Source organism: Micropterus salmoides, unplaced genomic scaffold (genome assembly GCF_014851395.1).
Source record: "Micropterus salmoides isolate LMB-PRFRI ecotype aquatic unplaced genomic scaffold, ASM1485139v1 Ms_hic_scaffold_11, whole genome shotgun sequence".
Lineage (NCBI taxonomy): Eukaryota > Metazoa > Chordata > Actinopteri > Centrarchiformes > Centrarchidae > Micropterus > Micropterus salmoides.
In genome coordinates this window covers 24,878,537-24,891,384 of record NW_024040152.1, presented here as the reverse complement: position 1 = coordinate 24,891,384, position 12,848 = coordinate 24,878,537, and the positions used below count along the sequence as shown (strand labels likewise).

Sequence of the window (12,848 nt, the reverse complement as noted above, 5' to 3'; positions counted from 1 at the left end):
TCATAATTCCTAATTCCTCTGTTATCCTCTTTTATCTTCTGAGGTTAATCATATGATAATGGTATTCCATTGATATGTGTCACTGTATGTCACCTATTGATCATTGTTATTGAATTTTCTCTCTCTCCCTTATTCTCTCTCTTCCCACACACTATCTTTCTCGCCTTCCTCCCCTTTACCTTTTTTTTTGTATCCCTTCTTCTTCCATTCATCTTCCATCCTCCTCTGCCGTTCTGTCACATCCCATGGTGATGTGTGTCAACTTCAGCTGTCACATGTGGCCACCCCGGTAGCCCTATCTATGGCCGCACCACAGGCGATGGCTTCAACTACAATGACGTGGTGCGCTTCTCCTGCAACAAAGGCTACACCCTGGAAGGACCCTCCACAGCTCAGTGCCAGGCAAACCGCCAGTGGAGCCAGCAGCCACCGACATGCAGAGGTATAGTCCAGCTACAGAGCTCCTGCAAAATGGATAAATGATTGGCAGCTGGACTGACTTAAAGTATCAGAAGGATGCAGATGCATCTTGACAGTTGAACTAAAAAGCTGCTTGTCTCTGCCAGAATGTTTAACTAAGCTTCAGACCACAGACATTGCCTCAGGAGGCAAGACAGACAGGGATGAAAGGCAAGAATTTCTACAAGAATTTGGAACCAGCAGATAAATCTTATTCACATGAATCTCATCAAACATCTGCAGTGATTCAGAAATGAATCATTACAGATGTATTTAATAGAAGTGATACCTCTTAGTGTATCATTTCTACTAAAGAAGCCACTTCTATCTAATTCTGCTCCTGTGAATCAGGCTAGCCAACAGTGGAGCAGGTAGCTGCCAGCGAGCAGAAGTAGGGTCCAGCCAAAATGTTGGAACAGAATTAAATGAGTTTTGCAGGTGCTTTGTGATGGTTCAAGAATCAGAAGCTAGGGTGACCACAAGAATCAAGTAGCCAGCAGATGTATCATGATCATTCAGGAATCAGCAGCCAGTGACCGCCAGCATGCACAGCCATAGACACACAGGCAGGGTGGATAGAGGTCGTGCTCACACATCTATTGGTTTGAATGAGACGAGTCACTATCTGTTCTACTTCTCTGAGTAGAGCATTAGGCAACAACATCTGGAGCCCTGGCCTCAGAGCAAAAGCAGGGAAATGGCAATAACGAGCTTGCAGCAGAATGTATGGAAAGGGGAGACTAAATGGGGAATTGTTTCTACAATTTTACCAAGAAGCTTGCTGCAGGGAGAGATTACTTTGAAGGCAAGATAGTGCAGAGTACATTTAGTGGAACCCATCTTATTGAGAGTGTCAGATGGTGGCTGTGTTATAGTTGTGTCCAATTTTAGTTTGCCTAGGTTAGGCTCATTAGTGGTGCGTTAACAATCAGCAGCAATCCAGACATGTTAGTGTGTTACCACACCAGAGACACGTTTACTTGTTTTCCCAAAATAATGTTGACAGTATGACAATTCTTTCTGGAAATAATTTCCTTTATTTACATATACCCAAATAAAATGGAAACGGACAATGGCTGTATTGTGCAGTGTGATGGAAGCTCTTTATTTTAATAATGTTTTCATATTTGCTTCTGGAAATGCTTCTAGCTTTAGACAGATATTTATTGCAGTGTGAAGGTGTGGTAAATGTTGGTAAATATGATCTTAACTAGCTTTAAAATGCTATAAAACAAGGTAACAGATCAGGAAGCAACCATTAAAACATTCAATTAAAGACATGAGTTTGAGCGATATCCAGCGAGGGTTTAATTGGTCTGCTACCTCTGGATACAGTTGGCCCAAGCTAGATTTTCCAGACTTTGCCCATTTAGTTTTGAGTTTTTATTGGCAGTCAGATAGGAAGAAACACCGTTTTCACTACTGTGAACAGACAGAGACAGACCTGGTGAAATATCAAAAGAGTAAGTCATATTAAACTGTCATTACTCCTTTTGTCACAATATGTCTTTGTTCCCTTTAAGCTAGCATTTTCAGACATTTGCATTATTGATTTCATTTGATGTTGCTCTGAACTTAATTTCACTCTCATTTACTTTCAGCTGTCTAAACCACCTTGTCAGTGGTGTGTTCTTGGACACTTTAACTGCTTCTAAAATGTATGCTTGTAAATTTGTGAAAATAGATGTGCCTTCAAGCATTAGATGTTATTATTATCAACAAAGCTTAAATATAGCCTAGTTTCACTTGTCTCCCTGTTTGTAGAATAAACAGAAAAGGCCACTGATCAGGTCATATCAACAGTTCTATTATTAACTCACAAGTGAACATGCTGACATTTAAGCAAATGATGCTCCGACCAATGATGAAACTACACAGCTTTCAGGAAAGAAAAATCATATCCCCAGCGATGATACTGGGGGGAGTTAATTCAGCAGATTGTCACATGCCTGTTGAGGTAATTATTCATGACAGAATATAATTTGGCCGGATACTGTCAACTTGATATATGCAGTAGATATAACTGAGGCAAAGGTAATTATAGACATCAGATATACCCATCAAACATTAAAAAAAAATTAAATAAATATTATAACAAAACCTTTACAGTGCAGTAATTATACAGTATACTTGGTATCATAGTTTAGTTAAGAATCACTTGGTATTTCATCTCCTGCTATGCAGTGGTGTGACATGCACTATGAACATCTAGTGCCATAGCAACCTTATGGACAGAGATGGTGGGACCTTATGCCATCTTATGAATACATGCAGTATTCATAAGATGGGTTTGGAAACGCTGTCAAGAAGGGAGTATTCACTCTGGTTCAAGCAAACTACAATAAATTGATGTGTATGAAAAGTTACCAGGAACAATTCTGCTAATTAAAACAACATCACAGCATGCCTATGATAAAGATAATATAGATAGTGAATCTTGCACTCATTGGAATAGAAATTCTGGGACAGGGTAAAAGGCCTTTTTTAACCTTTAGTTCAGCTAGTAATCATGTGACTATGCAGTAGTAGTAGTAGTAATAATAATTATAATAATGCCTGAAATTAGATTGAAAACATCTGTCTTGCCTGAACTATCCACACAACAATAAAAATTACTACTCCCTGCTGTCAGTATTCTGCTTTCAGAATTCTTCCATTACAATTAAACTAACTGAATAATTCATGATGGCCTAAATCGAGCATAGCGTTTGTTCAGGTAGGCAACAAAGTCAAGCTCAACACATCAGCTGACAGCAGCCGATATCAGAGCCAGCACACATCTGCTGATGGCTCAGATGATTCTCTTCTTAGCGCCCATTGGCAAATTCCGTACAAGGTGCCTTAATTGAGCTGCTTTAGCTGCCTTCCCTTGCTTGTGTTTTGCAAGCACCCCACATGAGAACGACTGGACTGTCTGTGTACACACTTCAACTTACCCTGCTGCTTGTCATGTCGAGTTCCAATGGCCAGTACCCAGCCTCCAGGAAGCCTTATTCCAAAACTGTATTACGGCATCATTCAGAGCTTCTCACGAAGAGAATTTGCGCTGTTCGAGGAAAATTAAAAACTGCTCCTGCAACTCCGCTGCAGTCCCAGGTCTGGTCTCTGCTCCGTCGCCCAAAAGAGCTTGAGGCCCAGCCCCAGCAGCCAACTCCGCAGACCTGCAGGATAACCCATCTTGACAGCTTTGTCCAGCATCCAGTCACCACTCACCAGCATCCGGAATCCAAGTCCTGGAGTCCGGTTCGGCACCCTCAACGAGTGAAGTTTTTCCTGGCACAACTGGACCACTTTCCTCCTGGACCGTAGGGTCAGTGCATAGATGGCCTGCATTTGCGACATTGAACAATGACGTAACTCCGGCGGGCATCAATGGCGTCACCATCACTGGGAAGTTCACTCCCAGACTCCACCGGGGGTTCCTTTTTTTTTTTTTTTTTTTCCTCCTGCTGCTGCAATCTCCCCTGGAAAAGCATCCTAACTGCCGTTTTGTCAATCATTTGCCATTAATATTTGATTGCAGGACCTGATCAGGGGTTCATAGCTGGTTTGACTTGTTTGCCAAAAGTGTCATTTGTTTGCAATAATTTGCAGTCTGCATTGAAGGAGCCTGAGGTAGTCGATGCATAAAGACGGATTTGTGATTGGTCCATTTGATAAATCGCCTTTCCGACGACTTGCAATAATCCTATAGGTATAACAACTCGTAAATATTCTGGAAAGAAGCGCTAATCATTGATTTATCTGCTCCTCATAATGACAAAGCTCAAAGTATGAATAGTCTCATTCCTTTGGCTCAATTCTCCCTGTTTTATGCTTCTGTCGACGATGCCATTAAGTTTATTAAGGAAGCATGTAGAGGTGTGTGGCTTGCCAAAGCAGACATCACAGACTCTTTCAAAGCTATGCCTTTTCAATCTTCGTAATGGCATCTATCTGGTGTTAAATGGAGAGAAAAAAATTATAAATTAAAGTGGCCTCACTGCATGTTATTTAGTCTAATCGGCTTTCTGAGTGCTCAGCTAGTTCCTCCTGCTGGCACTGCCATGTAAGTGCATGAAAGGCCAGGGAGGTTTGACGGGTGTGGTCATTTCGGGGATCTTCGCTACTGCTCTCTCTGCCTAGGGCTTCCCATGCAGGCACGTGGAATGGCTGAGAGGTGTGCTCACCCAGGGAGGTCCCAGAACAGAGCCATACCGCCAAACACAACTAGGTGGGGAGCAAATCAGTTTCTTTGATGAAAGTTGTCCTAAACTGTATTTTCTTTCTTTCTTTTTTTCATCCAGTCGTAAACTGCACAGATCCCGGTATCCCTGCCAATTCTATCCGGGAGAGTAAGATTGAGCACGGTAACTTCACATTCGGCAGCGTGGTCTTCTATGACTGTAACCCAGGATATTACCTGTTCGGCTCATCAGTGCTCACCTGCCAGCCTGTGGGTCACTGGGACAAACCTCTACCAGAATGCATCGGTACAGTGGTCACTTTTAATATTACCTTGGCGATCAATTGGCAAATCATTCAATTATTCATGTTATTATTAAAGGTGTTTATCTCTGTCTCCTGTTCAGTGTATTAGCATATCCACCTTTAAATGTAATTAGTGCATTTTATGCAAAAGTTAATGAATTAATACACTTAACAAGAGATGCAAGTAAAGAACTGAGAGAAAAGTTTCACTCTCGACCGAGTGTTCACAACCTTGTTTTAGGGCGTGACACTCTCTTTGTGAGTGTCTGCTCATTATCTCGCATGTGCCCCTAAAACAGACGAGCCTACATGCGATGTGAAAAATGAGCATTGTGCGAGTAACTTTTAAGACAACAACCTACACGCTAATTGTTCAAAACATAGTTGGACTCCTCACCGGAGCAATGCCTGTGGGGCCGGTCGCTCTGTGACAGACAGAGAGACGTCGTCGACCGCTAAAGCGGTGAGACAGTAGAAAACTGGGAGAATATAAAGACGGTTTGGGTTTGGCTCGCTGGTCATTTAACATTAGCTGTATCGGTGCCTTTTGTTATTCAACATGTTCAACTTTTCATAAAGCCAACATGCTTGTCAGTAACTTTTTGTCAACTGACAAATCACAGCCTGGGTGGGACATGAAAAATGACGTGCTAGTACAGCAAATGATTAAATGTTGAACAATATGATTATTGACAAGTTAGTACTTGGCATTAATAAATTAGAGACCGATGTTGAGCCTGGATATAATATTCAACTAGTGGCAAAAAAGTATACTATTATATGAAATTATAATGCATGTAGCATTTAATATTGTTATACTAACAGTATAACAATATAATATATAACAATAATGTACAGTTCTTCCTCCAGGTTGTGGATAGAGACTCTGCATTAGACAGATGTACATTGAGCCAGAGCCAGGGTGGCAGTGTGCCAGTATTTGCTGCTGCTAACCACCTCCTCCATAGAGAAACACACTCCCCTTGTTCTGTTTTACATCTGTTTTACTAGTTATTGTTGTAAATATTTATCGTTTAACTTTGTTCAAGTTGAAGTATACATTTCAAAATGTCTGTATTTTGTTTTGTCTGGATAATTAAGCAAGTAGATTCATAACACCATTTGTTCCATTATAATCAAATCAAAATTGTAATATTGTCCACAATAATCGCAATATGACTTTTTCTCCAAATCGTGCAGCCCTACCTTTTTTTTGACTTAATTTGCTTCTAGAGTTGAAATGGTACAAGTTGCTAAATGCTGCTGACTGAGAGCATCTGTGTAATGTTCAGTGCCGCAGTGACTTATGGTTATGTTGCAATGTGCCTAATTGAGAAATGGGGAAACTGTCATAGGACCAGTTGTTCAGGCTATAGCTATTCTCTTAAAACCAAACACAAATTATAACAACCATCTATGAATTCTAGAGGTTATCTGCGGTTGGTCTCAAACACCTGCCTCATCGTACACTCTATTTTTGTATGAGGCCACTAACAGTAATGCCCTATTTCTAGTGAAATTATCCAAAGTAAACCTCTACATTTTGCACACCAGTTCAGGAAGCACTTCATTTCATGGTAGAGAGGTGACGCATAGCATTTATTTTATCAAACTGAAGAGTAATTAAAGAGATACATAGGAGTGTCTGTCTCAAATGTTTATTCACAGCTTCAGGCGTCACCAACTCTGTTAAGAAATTAGCTTTGTGAAATTACAGAAACTTGCTTGCATTATGAGACTAAACTGATTAAATGACAGCTCCCACAAAAATACGTAGAGCTCAAATGAATATTAAAGCAGCAAAGAAAGTGATGTACCAATTTAGATTTTAGTTCTGAAATCAATCCAGTGAGTATTTTAGTAAGTGAATATACAGTAAATATAATTACATATAATTGCCTTTTTAAGGGAAAAACGATTATTACAATGAAATAGTTCTGGGCAAGCAAACTGATTTTCTGTTAAATGTATAAAGCCAAAGTAATCTCAGGCTCTTTCTTTACAACACAAACTTCTTTGAACTACTTAGATCAACATGCGACTAGACTGGTTGTTGGTTTTGACTGGGTGGATTAAACACAAAGCATTCTAAATATTGGTTAGGCAATATTTCATTTCATAGTTTTGAGTAGAGGGGCAGAAAAGAGTGGTGGGGTATGATGTGACAGTTGCCACAGGGCAGATTCCAGCTAAGTATTTAACACCAATACAATCTGTGTGCCATAACCAACTGAACATTATATGAAGAGAAAAGATGCAAAAGTTAAATGACTGCTTACTTATAATCAAGATAAATGAAATGATACTCTTTCATCAAGCCATTTATTAACAGTGAGTGGTAATTTTATCAAGTGTGTTGAGGCATACAACAGTAATCCATCTATCCATTCACTCATCTATCCTCACTCTATGTCATGCAGAGGTGGACTGTGGCCACCCAGGTACTCCTCCTCACGGAGTGATGAGCGGGGAGAAGTTTACATTTGGCTCCACTGTGCGCTATTCCTGCTCTGGAGACCACCAGCTCATAGGAGAGTCATCACTCACCTGTCAACTGAATGGACATTGGAGTGCTCCACTGCCCCACTGTTCAGGTACACCAACACATGCAGATATAGTCACGCATTAATGACACTGATATCAGTATCACTGGTAGTTGTTTGATTTTGTCTTCTCATTTTAACTCAGCCTGTGCTTCCTACACAGATGTTTGCTGAATGAATGGAAAGAGTTGTTTAAAGGTTCGGTTTACCCATACAAAACATATTTTCTTTACCTCTGGGGGTATCAAGCTACACAGATTGTTTTAGTTTTATTTGTCCAAGCTTAGAAAAATATGTGTCTTAGATTACTGCTAGTAAGCACCACAAACAAAACTAATTTCCACTCCATTGTTTTAGAGTGCCAAAAATACAAAAGAATACTGTATATCTCAAAACCTGGGCAAATTAAACCAAAACAATCTACATGGCTAGATACACACCACAGTAGTGTGGTACTTGGGAATACTGGCAGTAATGGAATATTTGATTAGAGCCTGTGTGAAGTTCAAAGAAAACACTGCACAGGATAGTTCAGCTAACTGAGCCACTTAGCAAATTACAGCCATGTGGAACTCTTACAGGATTTTTCAAACGGTACCTAAGTGCCAAAATATTTGACCATTATTGTGGTCAAGTTGCTAATCATTTCATTTTTTTTTTAACAGCACTTTTTGTGTACGGTGTTCAGTACATTTTGTTGCAGACTCTTCTCTTTTTCTGAAAACCTGTAAAAAATTGTCTCTCTTATAGTGTGTGTCTGCCCAACTACAAACTTCCCCCTTAATCCCCTCTGTGCTCTTACCTCCCATCACACTTAAGCATTCCTGACCATTTAAGTGGATTCTCTTTACTGAATGTTCACTTGGTTTGTTCAACTCACTGACCCAGAAGTAATGTTTGTAAGCAGACTTGTATGACAGTATTTTTTTTTTCTTCTTTAAATGGGAGTACGAACTCTCTACTCACCTTCAGTATTTTCTATTTACTCGGTCAGTTGGAAAGCAGCGAGGCAATAGTGAAGTTAGACTCATAGGATAGTAAGGATATGTGGTGGAGTATTTCTCTTTGTTTGCGCCTGCATAATTATCTGCAGTGTACAGCCTAATAGCTGTTTTTAGGCCTGAAATTATAGCTTTAGATCCTAATAAAGTGTGTAATTTTAATACGTATGGTCAGAAAAATGAGTATTGCAAGGTATTTTATCCTTCTTTAGCACATAGTCTTTAAAATCAATTTGGCAACCATTATTGAGATGATTTGATCAGCACCCTGCTGTTATGACAAACAAGCCTCTTAGAAAGTGATGATTAGCAATTTTGTATTATATTTCATTTCATTACTCACTCTGAGCTGTGTATCACCAACATGAGCTCTACTGCCTCTTGTTTGTCTGAAGAAACCCAGCTAATAAACTCTGTTTTAAAACATTTAATACCCTGCCAGATTCAGTGCATTTAATTTACCTTGTCCAAAACCTAATCAGCATCAACTCATCACTTGAAAAGTGAGATAAGTAAAGCCAACATGAATCTATTCCCAAGTATTTAAATTGCCAAAGAGCAATTGCTGTTTAGAGAGTAAACCCCTGTGGTGAAATTTGTGCAGCAGAATAAGAGTCCTGGGTCAGTGACCAGAGGATTTAAAAATAATGAATGACTCTGTGACTTACCAAGCTAAAGAAAAAGGATTTGCTGAGGTGAGCTAAAACAGATATTATAAATTGTGATTACACATAATCAGATTACAAAAAAATGCAACTTGAGTTTGTTGAGATACAACAGCACCCTTTTATATAACAGATGCTGCGAGAAATATATCTGGCATTGGATTTTTTTTAAACACTAAAAGGTGATTAGGGAGAGATCTCATTTTGATGAGATGATGTTGATTTTGGTGATAGATTATGGTAGAGTGTGAATGCATTGTCCTCATGTTGTCACATATGATTGTTCTGCACCAGTACTTCTAATTAACTATGAAATCGGCAACGTATAATGGAAAGAAGAGACTTTTTTTTTGTATCACTAATGGGCTTGATGAATACAGACCTGTGGCACTAAACATATGTCACGGCTGTAGCAGAAATTAGAACTACAACACAGCTGGAACTGCTTAAAGGATCTAAAGTTTGGATGTAGCAAATGCCTGGAGAGTTTTAAATTGGTGAGTGCACATTTTAGCGCCTAGTTTTCACAGGCACATTAGCAAAAACTTAAGTGATGAAATTAGCACTGCAATGTTAGCAAGATAAATGAGCTATCTGAAAAGTGTTAATGGTGTTTAAATGTTTTTGTCCCTATATCATGTAACCATCACTTAGTCTAAGCTTCTCTTTGATGCTGCTGCAATGATTTAAATGTTTATTTGCAGAAATTGCTGCATAGTCTGTAGGCAGCTTTATCTGCAGGACTAGAAGTTATTAAAATGGCACATTTGAATTATTGTGTTTATCACCAATAGCAACAAAATAATTCCTTAGATTTTGAGACCGTTAGCCACAGTTCTCATCAATGCATCCGTCCATGCATCTATCCTTCCTCTCATCTATCTGTCCCTCTTTCTTAATTAGTAAGAGGGGGCTTAAAACTGCTTGCAAAGCCATTCCCCTTTTGTCCTTGTGCGTTGCATGGCTGAGTTGAAGGCCTTATTATTTCTTCACAAAGGGGGCACAGTGAACGGACATTAACTCAGATTCAAACCAAATCCACCACCATCCCAATTAGTGAGATTATAGCTGTCACAGTGCATGCCAGCCGGGCTGCCTCACCTAACCGAAGGAGTCTAATGAAGTACCGACAGCTGCTGTGAGACATGCACACAGACACATACACACACAAGTGGACATGCACACAGACTGGCAACAAATAATTATGCACACTGAACATGCACTTGGAAATACAAGTGTATGTAATGTTGTAATAAGGGTTTAAATGGCATCTATATTTATATTAAATATTGTAGTAATTATTATTATTATTATTATTACTATTATTTAATGATAATAGAATTTTAACAAGTTAAATTCATCTTGGGTCACACTCTTGAAGAAGATAAAACTGATAGCCAATTACCTAATTTTGTCTCATAAGATGCACTAAACTATCAATTTGGAACTCTGGTAATTTTGGTTATAATTATTCATTTAATTATTAATCAAAGGATTTGGAGTTCTACAAGAGGTTGGTGATATATTCACTCTTATGCAACATTAATGGAACTATATGTGTGTGTGTGTGTGTGTGTGTGTGTGTGTATGATAAATACAAACACTCCAGATGAATCCTAACTAAGATGTACTAAACTGAGACGTGTGTGATAAGGGGAGCGTGTGTGTGTGTTGCAGAACAAAGATAGCACAATGGAGCGGGAGCTTTAAGTTTTCTCTGTGTGTGTGGTTGTGTTGAGGCCAAATCAGAGGTGCATGTGTGTGTGATCTGTGTTGGATAACAGTGTCAAGTTAAAAGGAGTTAGTTAGTATGCAAAGACTCTGTCTTACCACTAAGGTTAAACTGTAATGTCACCTTAACCATGAACGATCACAACAGTACCTCAAAACACATCAGTACATTTACTAAAACTAACAGTCCTGTGCTTAGCCAAGTACAATGTCAAACTATGTTATGCCCAGTTACATTACCAGGAAGGTAATGGAAAGGAAAGTTTCTTTGGCATGCTAGTTGTTAGATGGCAGGTTCATTGTAGATTTAGACAGGAGATGAAGATTTGTGGTCCTGTTGCAGACTTTTACTATGCTGTGTTCCAATCGCATCCAATGCTGTTCATCTCAAGCTGGAGACACACTGGATCCCTTGATAGATGTCAAATCTGCAATCCTATTAATTTTCTATGGAGAGCAGGATATCCGGCCACGAGGTGCATGATGGATTCGCCGCGGCGAGTTGACTGACCATTCGTCGTATCTGAATTTGCATAGCACGACTCGTTGTCAACTTTATGCAAATGAGCCTGTCCAACACAATGCACCAGCATCAACAAACTCTCAGCAAACTGTAAAAGTAGGCAGTCCTGATCAAAGATGAATCAAGTTTATGTTTCTGGATTGCCTGTTTCTCGCCTCAAATGTTTTTAGAAACATATTTTAGTTTACTGTTTAGCTCTTATATAAGAACGTTTCTCACCCAACTGCCATTTTGAAAACGGACAGTCCACTGCTAAGCACTGCCCCACTCGCAGTTTTATCATCCACTAGACAGAGCGTTCATTGGGATATTTTGTCCTGATGGGTCCTTGCCGGACTGTATGTCTCAAACCTCAAGCCATTCGGCGCTAAGCTACTTTGTTGCTTCTGTTAGTATGTGAAGACTTTGTATCGTAGCCGCTGGCTAACTGAGCTGGTTTGCAGGGGCACTTGCGTTGCTGCCATATGATGCCATATGCTCCGGCCATGCTGGGAGATAACTTTGGCTGTCTGCAACTTCAGTGGTCCAGAGAAAGAGAGTGCAGAAGTTGCGCTGGGGGTTTTATTGATCAGGTGACAGCATGTGTCACTGACTAATAGTTACTGAAAGCTGGATTCACACCTGGGTGTGAATTCCCTGAAGATTGTGGGAAATAGAGTTCAATGGCTCAGTTTCATAACAAATGTTCAGTTAATATCACATAGTTTCAATCACACAAATGAACAAATTCATCTGTGGAGTTCCCTTGGTCCTATGGCATGGAGACACAAACGCATGCATCAAGAGCACTCTCTTGGAGTCACACAAATACGCATGCAAAGGCATGCAACAGTACACACATATATGCACACACACTCATTGCTATCCATAGCCACACACACAAACTAATCATCTCCAGCTGTGAGCCTTTGACCTGACAAATCCATTTGTGCACATGTCGGCAGTAGGATGTGTGTAGAAGGTATGAGCTTGGTATTTGTGCTGTAAGGCTTTGTCAACAAGTCCAGTATTACTGCAGCTGTTTGCTTCTCAGAGAGCAGCAGACAGCACACAGAGAATGATGCAGAGGGTGTGTGCACAGCTCAAGGAACAGGTTCTCAAAGCCAATAAAGCACAGAAATGTTGTCTCACAAAGAGACAACATGTACTGAACTGTACAGACAACCACAGTGCCAGATAATGCACACATAGACTGACTGACTGATGGATGGATAGGGTACTATCAATCAGTCCGCATATCTGTGTTTCTGCTTTGTTTGCTTATCTATATCTCTCTTTCTGTCTGCATCATGTCTTCGGATGCCAAACGTTTGGCTCTTTTCTATCCTCCAGTGGTTTCATTTCAGTCAGAGAATGGAAGCAGCAGCAGTGGAAGTGGTGGTTGGTGTTTTTTCCTTTGCTCTGATGTCCCTAGTAATACAAAACCAAAAGGCACCCCGCCATCTAGACTCCATCC

The 12,848-nt window shown here is 39.9% G+C and overlaps 1 protein-coding gene across 5 annotated transcripts in view; it reads left to right on the top strand.

The window, feature by feature from the left end:
* Positions 1-12,848, top strand: part of LOC119897915 (CUB and sushi domain-containing protein 3-like) — a 253,016-nt gene that overhangs the window by 197,147 nt on the left and 43,021 nt on the right. For all 5 annotated transcript variants that reach the window (XM_038711956.1, XM_038711957.1, XM_038711955.1 and 2 more), the window contains exons 54-56: positions 269-442; positions 4,746-4,931; positions 7,350-7,523. In XM_038711956.1, the coding sequence (XP_038567884.1) occupies positions 269-442; positions 4,746-4,931; positions 7,350-7,523 (534 nt within the window). The remainder of the gene's footprint in view (positions 1-268; positions 443-4,745; positions 4,932-7,349; positions 7,524-12,848) is intronic.